General features: G+C 42.3%; 1 protein-coding gene across 1 annotated transcript in view; it reads right to left on the bottom strand.

Annotated features, from left to right (window-relative positions):
- SH3RF1 (SH3 domain containing ring finger 1) overlaps positions 1 to 9,126 on the bottom strand; it is a 177,124-nt gene that overhangs the window by 31,086 nt on the left and 136,912 nt on the right. The window contains exon 6 of the mRNA XM_019521760.1: positions 1,957 to 2,111. Coding sequence (XP_019377305.1) covers positions 1,957 to 2,111 — 155 coding nt within the window. The remainder of the gene's footprint in view (positions 1 to 1,956; positions 2,112 to 9,126) is intronic.

The raw sequence follows: 9,126 nt of genomic DNA on the forward strand, positions 1-9,126 counted from the left end.
GCAATGGTGCTTCAGAGGCAGAACTACAGAAAATCAATCTAAGGAAACAACATATGGAGAGCAAAAGACCTCAGAATGGACATGACTTGTGAACAGCCTACACAGAGACAATCAAGAAAATTAGGGCAAAATAACTAAATGCGTGAAGTTAATGCACAGAAGTTCAAGTACATTAAACCCCTCGGGCAGAGGCAGTTTAATGTGCTTTAACTGACATGCAGTAACTTCACAGCTTTAGTTAATTTGTCAGCTTTCCTGAGTAACCCCATATAGCAAATCCTTAAAATATCTTGGCAAGAGTAACTGGCACAAACAAGGAACTGGATTAATTGCTCTGCAGAATTCTTTGCAACAACAATACATCTGTAGCAATGTCAAACGCTATGGACAGGAGTTTGTGCATTTTTCCCAGCACAAAAAGAGAGCATACAGCCATTCATGCAGTTTTTGCAGAAAAGAATTGGCTCTTCCATGAAAAAATGAGAGCCCTTCTTCCAGTGAGGAAGACCACCCTTCTCTCAGGAAAGCTTGAATGGCTGTATGCTCTGGAGGACCCCCAGTAACCCACAGTGCTCCCTCCCTTGGAAGGAAAAGCACTGATTTCCTGCTAGCTCACCCTATGGGAACTCTGCTGCATTCTCCTAGGGCTGGATGTGGCTAGTCCATCTGCCTCTCGCCTCACCAGACAGGAGGGATTCTCCCACAGCTGGATCTGTCCTGGACTAGGACAGATCCAGCTGCTCTGCCTCCTGCCCCATGCACAGTTCCAGGTAATGCAGCACAGCTACTTTTAGCTGATGCCCACATGGTATCAGTTGCAGACAATCTGTTTGCCATCGGACTGTGTGGGAGTAGGAGCGGGTAGTGAGGGAGAAGCTACACATCATCCCCTGGCAGAAGAGCTTTGAGGTGACTTTACTGATATCCAGGCATGGGGTTGGAAGGCTTGTACACCCTCCTCTCACCACTTTTTTCAGCTGCAAATTTCCAGTGCTTGAACTGAACACTTGACCCTATCCAAAGAAACTGATACAAAGGATTCTAAGATGTACCTGCAAAAGGGGTGGGTGGGGACTTTCTATCACAGAATGAGAGAAATCTGCTGGAAAGGAAAAGAAAAAGAAGACACAGAACAGAAGTTCCAGGCCTGCCTGCTGTAGAATAAATACAGAGGGATTTGCATTGTTCCGATGTCCTTCAGATGTTTCAGCCACTTTCAAGTTGTTTCTTTCTCACATCCTTCATCTTTTCCAAAACATGCACAATGACATTTTCAGGAAGGCAGGTGTCATCAGGAGCACATCAGAGATAAAATATTTGCACTCAGAAGGATCGCTCATATTCACTTGTTATGCAAGTGTGAAGACATAACACTAACTAACAGTTTCATGCCAACCTGCCACCCACTAATTAGCTGAACTGCAGAATCCTCAGCTGAACCGCATTTGCAACCTGGACAAGCAGCCTGATGAGGACATGCTTATATAACATGGCAAGTAAGATGGTGTTTTCTGTGCTCTGGCATAAATTATTCTGTGTGGGATGGTCCTTTCACTCCATTCATAATGGAAGATGTTGAGCAATTCATTTGGGACTTTGCCACTCTGGAGTCGCATAGTTCTCATCCTGAACTCAGGGAAAAGAGAAGTGTATTCACTCCCCCCACAATAAATATACCCTATATGTAGTGTATTCATGTAACACAACACAGCAACATCCTATTATATTTGCTTAAGCTGAAAATAACCATGAGCATGAAGCTAGGGGAGATTACCTACCTACCAACACAATTTTTTTTGTTTCCTAGTTAGATGTTCTTCTTTCTGGGTGTGTGAGCAGGATTCAGGCTAGCTGATAACATGTTCCAAGTCATCTCTTAAAGGACTGGATTTATTCCATGTTTTTTCTTCTCCCTTAAACTTACAGTAAGTGGTAACAAATTTCAATTTTACTTACACACTTGGTCGAGTTTGTGGCCGTAAATGTGCTGTTTGGTCAGCTGATCCAGACACAGGCCTTTGTACTAGTCCTGCAGAAGGTGGCCCTGAAGATGTTGAAGCAATGACTGTGGCAGACAAAAGAGGAGGTGGCGGAAGAGGGGGATTTATATTCTAGGATTAAAAGAAAAATAAGAACAAGTGGTGTTGGTCTTGCTCAATAAGCTGCAAAATGTACAGTATGTTAAGATACCAAAAAAAGATCTTTAACAGTAAGTGAGTTGAGCAAGCGCAGAACTCTACCATCTGTTGGAAAGATATAGCTGGACAACGTGGTTTCTCCCTCTTCTACCCCCCTCTTTTTCCAATTAAAGATCTTGACGTCACGACAGCCAATTAAGCAAACAGACAAGCAATTTCCCAGTGCAGGAGAAGCTGAAAGTGTTGTTTCTAATTATAACAAACAACATTTTTATGAGAATTCTTAAATAAAACCCATGGGGGAGGGTTTTACATCCTACTCTTGAACAGACTTCAATCTGTGGTTGTTTTTGTAACATGAGACTGACACACAATATACAACAATTCACTGCACCCAAAACCACCCCTCCTGATGAAAATTCCCTTTGATGTGTGGGCTTTAAAAAGCAAGAACAATATCAGACCACAGTCACTGTGCTATTGTTGCCACTTTCACTTATTCTTTCATTTAAAAGTGCCAGCTTTGAAATTCAGTATTATCACGATTGGTAATCTTTAACAAGCACACCAGAAAAAGCCACAGTCCCTTTCCAGGCAGTAAGGGGGTTCTGCCTACAGGATTCCATTCCTTTTGAAAAATCAGTGGAGCAATTGTTACCTTCTGATCTATAAAACCTTAGATAATTCGTTAGGTCCCTATGTACTGACACTCCTGGGAGAATGGGCTCACAAAGGGGGACTGCTTTTCGCTTTTTCTCCCCCCCACAAATCTTTGAACTTCAGCATGCAAGAACTGAATTAGAAAAAGGTGATTAAAAAAAAGCATAAACTGTTTTTACACATCATGCTTCATAGCAGTGGGGGCCATCGCTGTTGGCAGGGATGCCACAAATTAAGCTACACGCCCAGATTCCCTTCCCCTAACTGATCTGCTGCTCTGCTTTTTGCTTCCTGCCCTGTGCTCCCTGCTTGGTCTATTATTCTGTTTTTTGCTCTTTGTCCTATCTGCTGCTGTTCTGCATGCCCCCTTCTGATCTGCCAAGTGCCCCACACAGAGGTTGCCCATGATACTTGTGCTGCAGGTTGGCCACCCCTGCCCTACTGTAACACAAGTTTCTAATTCATGAACAAATTTCTGATGCCTGTTCATTCCAGTACATGAACACATAAATACTTATTACTACCATGACATTTATAATTAAACTACCTTTCAATTAGCATTTTTCTCCCTGATCAGCTAATTTTCTCAAGTTTTTCTTTTCAGTTCTTCCAAACAATAATTCAATTCTTCTCACCAAAAATTCACCCAATACATACCACAGTGGGCTAATCATTCTACGACATTCAGTCTACATGCTAATAAAAAGACAGCTTCATAAAATGCAGTCTCACACTTCTAGTCTACAGTAATGACTTGTTTGATCATAGTGTTTAAAATCTGTCAGAAATAGTCACAGATCACCGTAACTTGTAACTTCAGTATAGGGACAATGTATTTCTCCAGAATACGTAATCACAGTCTGAGTAGGAAGGCAAGCCGTGAAATGGTTCCATCTTATTTTAATTGAAAACTTTTGATTATATACAGATTCATGACTTCCAAACAGGTATGTAAACAGGTCCCTAAGCCCTGTAGGAGGCTTTTGTAGGAGAGTTTTTTCCCTGAGGAGCCCTCAGCCAGCTCCCTAAAGCAATGCTGAGTGCTTAAAGAAACAAACAAAACAAAACCTCATCTTGTCCTGGACACTAGGACGGGACACCCTTTTGCCTCAGCCCCTCCTTGCAGAAAGCTGTACCCTTCACAGCCCGCTTCCTCCTATTTTTGCCTTTGCCTGGGAACTTTTAAATCTTGCTGCTTACCCAAATGCCCCACACCTGGACTTCCTTAACAGGACTGACTCGTCCTCCTTAAAAGGGACAGAATACCTTGTTACAGGGCAAACTATACCCCAGACAGAGAGTGTATATGCAGGGTTGCCAACCAAAGAATTATTGTTTTTTTTAAACTGACAATGTCCAAGCTTTTTACTGACATATATGTTTTTACTGACAATTATTTTACATAACATAAACAGGCAACTCTTCTGCCAGGCCCTGGATGGCAGTAACAAGGGCCAGATTCAAATGCAGGGGTTCAGCACCAACTTTTAACAGTCTTACTTGACTGTAGCAATAGTTTTACATTGTGCTTCCCCCACCACAGGGGTTCCCTGCTCACCCCCACACACCTGATACCTGCAATTGTACCCTGCATTGTGCTGCTCCCAGTCCTGCCCAGCCCCCAACTTTACTTCTGCTGACCCTGCTCTCCCTGTCTTGGCACAGATACCCACCCATCCTTTCTCCCCCTCCCAGGCCTGCAGCTCCATACTGGTTGCATTGCCCCCTCCCTGCCACACCCTGTACCTCAGACTGCAGGAGTCCACACAACCCTGCCTATCTTCAAGCCCAATAGGATGCAGCAGCAGCATAAGGCTGGGGGTGAGGGGGCTATGGAAGCTCCCATAGACCACAAAAGCCCTGACCTCCCTTCAGGGTGCTACACTCCCACTCAGAAACACGGTGCTACCGCTCTGCTCCTTATGTTGTACCCAGCCTCATTCTGATGATGGATCTTCAACCAAGTTGTTGCTTAGTTTTTTATGGACAGCTCCATCTTTTCCCCCCAGATTTTAAAGATGAGCATTTGTAGTCCCTTTTTTTATGGACTGTCCATAAAATTAAGGACAGTTGGCAATCCTGCATGATCCTCCAAGAACGATGTAATTGTGTGATTTGATTAAAACAATTCACATCAGACAGTATCAATATCAATTCTAAACCAGGACATCAAAAAACAAAGTTTTAGAAATGGGTTGGCATTGTGTATTAAAACTATCAAACCTGCTTTATATTTTTCTGATTACACTGGACCAAGGGGAAGAGCCAATAAAGCACTTAGGCACCTACAGGTTAGGCACTAAACACATTTAGGCACCACCCCCCACCCCCCGGATGGATAAGAGTGCATGGGGAGAGTCAGACACCTCAGAATGATGATTAAAAAAACCCACCAGGCGAGTAAGCATCTGAGAGCATGCAAGATTGTGCAAAAATAAATGCTAAGCACAGAAGAATGTCTGGAATCCCTCCCCTCCAGTATGTAGGCACTAAACTCAGTGCTATAGGTGAGCACCTCCGTCTCCTTGGGATCTCCAGTCTGGAATTGTATTATGAAAGATTACAAAGAATTGAGCAGGATTTAGCATTGTCTTTTAAAACACAGGCCTTCCTCAACCTGATATCTCAAGCTACCTCTCTGGAGATTGCCCTAACCACTAGGATATTGGCAAAGCTGACTGTGGCACTTTACATCACTCCTGTAGAAACTTGGTCACTGTGCAGGAAGGAGCAAGAACCAAAATTCCAGATCTTCACTCCCCTCAAGTGCACAAAACGCTATCTATGCTCCTTCTTGCCTGCCCTCTTTTTAGTCCCTTGAATCTCACAACATACATTCACACACAATAGCCAGGCAGGATCAGTTTATACTTATAAAATGTGTATCCTACACAGGATGCGTTTTACATGGATAGATCTGTGTTATGAGGAGAATTCTTAACTAGTTAAAATACAACTCACAATCACTATTCTGTTCCATTTTATTCAGGTTCTCATGCTGCTGCCCACTCTCACCATACCTGGTACTATTGAGATGAAAGCTGGAATGAACTATAGCCCAATTAAACATGTTAACACTTGGCAAGAATCTAGAAAGCTAAACAAAATACCTGATGGGCTGTAGACAACAAATACTCCACAGATTGCATTGCTACAACTTAATAAACTAGATTTGAATGCTTTAGCCAAGGTTTCAGAAATTCTGGCATACAGCCATCTCGTTTGCAGATACTGAGAGACAAATCTGTTTCCAGTTCAAGCCAAGTTTGACAGCTTCTGTATTGAATGTTTCACAAAAGGACATGTGCAAAAATAAGTGATTTAGTAAAACCACTTGTGCTGGTTAAATAGGACGGTTTATCTAATGAAATGGAAAGTGAAAAATTAAAGTTTTCTGCAAACTGCTTAATGATTCTTCAGCCACAGAATGTACTCCCAAATGCTGACACCAACGTTTAAAAGACATAAAAAAAATCTTGACAAGCAGCTGTGAGCTTTCAAACATGAATAAATACCACATACCTTATTCTGCCTCAAAATAGTGAAACCGATACTTTATTTAAGCTTGAAAAATCCCAACAGCAACTCCTCCTGTGCCTGTGCTCAAGACACCCTAATTTAATATTAAAATTCAAAGGTAAAGCTACTGCTTCATCTGAATCAACTCAATATTGAATATCAGGTTAAACACCAAACAAACAAAGTCAAACAAACAAACAAATCTTTGCCATCCCTCATCACGTCCAAAAAAGGCTGGAGAAAATAGGAAGCTAGCATTATGCCCAGAGGGTTAAGTAATTATGGCTCAAGTCTAAAAACATTCCTGAACTCTGACCCTGAACAAGTAAGAGCAGCCACACTGATATAATCTCACATCATTTCTTCTGATTACTGCTCTGAACCTATCAAAATTATCTTCATTTTATCTAGATTAAACCCCAGACAGTGAGCTCTTATTTAAACCCTCTCCTGCAAAGTTATTTATACTAGTGAACTGGCTGGTTGACTGTGAGGAAGGTATAGAACTAAGTGCCATCAGGACACTAAAAGCATGGTATGCCTTGTGATAATGCTCCAGGCAGGCTCATATTTACAGCTGTGCAACTAGGATGGAAACCTGCCATGCCATTTCTGAGCAGGCACAGAATGACCTCTAATTTCCCAGTAAGTCCTCCGAGATAAAACAGTGTAACCACTCAAATCAACTCCATCCATTTCTAGCCATTAACTTTGAACAGGTCAACATCATTTCAGGTTCAGGGGCACCTAAAGGCAACAATCTGTAAACTGTCTGCAGGAAATTGTTACCCAAACTCATCATTATAATTTCAGTCTTTTACAGAATCTAAAGGCAGGATGAACATAAAGAGGTAGTTAGCTGTGTTAGTCTGAAGTTAGGCAGAAGGTAGGGTAGATATGCATCTTACAGGGTGCGTCTGCATGTGATATTAATGCTATAAAGGCTTACTGGACAGTAAAATACTGTGCAGAAAGCCTTCCCTGGGAGCACGTCTATACGTGTTCCCTACTGGGAGCAAATCTGCTTCCAATGGGTGCAGCCTAGTACAGGGCTGCTCGTACCCTACTCTGGCCCCCTGCAACAGCCACAGGGAGCTTCAGGATCCCCGGGGTACTAGCTTGGGGGCTGGCAGGGAGCATGGGGCTGGTCCCAATGCACATGGGGCCAGGAGAGCTTTGCTGGTTGCAGCAGCTACTGTCTCCTGACCCTGTGCACATCAGGAGGGGTCCTGATGTGCATGGCGCTGAAAGCCAGATGCTACTGCAGAGCTCTTCTGGTCTCATACACATAGGGACAAGCCCCGTGCCCAGTGGGGCTTCCCCATGTAGCTGGGGGCTGGTTGGGAGCTGCCCCAAAAGCAGCACAGCTCCCAGACAGCCCCCAGCTGGGCAGAGAACCAGAGTGCTCTCCAGTCCCAGTGCTGCTCAGCTCCCAGCATCTGTGGGAGCCAGGAGCTGAGCAATGCCAGGACTGGGGGAGTTCCCTGTACCCTGGGGCCCCCTGGTGTTGGGCCTGACTGGGAACAAATTTGCTGTTAGTCAGCATCTATACATGCATTGGTTAGTTTACTACCTGTATTTACAGGTAATAGCTAACTGCACAGTAGACTAATTTACTGTACAGTAAATGATGCATGCATATAGATGGTGACGCTTTACTACACAGTAGATTAGTCTACAGTGCAGTAAAGCATCTCATGTAGACACGCCCACAAGCTAGCTTAATAATGTATATAGAAAGCATAAGCTTTTGTGAACTTGAGCATCTGATGAAGTGAACTTGAGTTCACAAAACCTTATGTTCTCTATGTACCTTATTTACTTAGTTTGTGAGATGCATCTCTACCCTGCCTTCAGGATGACTATAAGCCAATACATATATTTCTCTTACTCCTACTTCTCAAAGGAGCTCTAACTCTACTAATCCAAATCATCTCTTTCCTCTTCAAAATCACATGGTTTACTACATGCATTTTATTTAAAGATCTTCAAAAAGGCAAAATGTCAAGTTATTTAACCACTAAAATGTATGCCATACAAATTATAATATATAAAGGGTTTTTTTGTTTTGTTTTGTTTTTTTTTACAGTGAAGGAGAACTGCTGGCAACTTCTTGAAAATATTTTATTTAAGCTTTCAGAAGCAGTGATCTCAGTTTCATAAATATCAAACCAAGTTTTCCCCAGTAGTACAGCAGTTTGCTAGTCATGTAGCCAACCAATACTGAAATATAAAAAACACTCTCTTTTCTAACTCCTATGCATACTGACATTAGCCCCGAGCTTTAAACTACACTTCTCACAGACCTTTTGTTGTAATGGATGCTGTTCTGACGAATGCCCAAAATATTGTGAAGAAAATAAGAATCATTGCATGCATGCATTAGCCTCCAAGTAGGGATACAACCTCTCAACCATCAAATGGTCTTATACATAGGTGTACCTACAAGATCCATGGGGTCATTGTCTCCAGAAGTCCCTCAGACCTGTCCAGAAACCATTTGCTCAATAACTCAAACACAAGAGGGCTAATGTCAGTATGCATAGGAGTTAGAAAAGAGAGTGTTTTTTATATTTCAGTATTGGTTGGCTACATGACTAGCAAACTGCTGTACTACTGGGGAAAACTTGGTTTGATATTTATGAAACTGAGATCACTGCTTCTGAAAGCTTAAATAAAATATTTTCAAGAAGTTGCCAGCAGTTCTCCTTCACTGTAAAAAAAAACAAAACAAAACAAAAAAACCCTTTATATATTATAATTTGTATGGCATACATTTTAGTGGTTAAATAACTTGACATTTTGCCTT

This window comes from Gavialis gangeticus, unplaced genomic scaffold (genome assembly GCF_001723915.1).
Source record: "Gavialis gangeticus isolate Ggan-Ray unplaced genomic scaffold, GavGan_comp1, whole genome shotgun sequence".
Lineage (NCBI taxonomy): Eukaryota > Metazoa > Chordata > Crocodylia > Gavialidae > Gavialis > Gavialis gangeticus.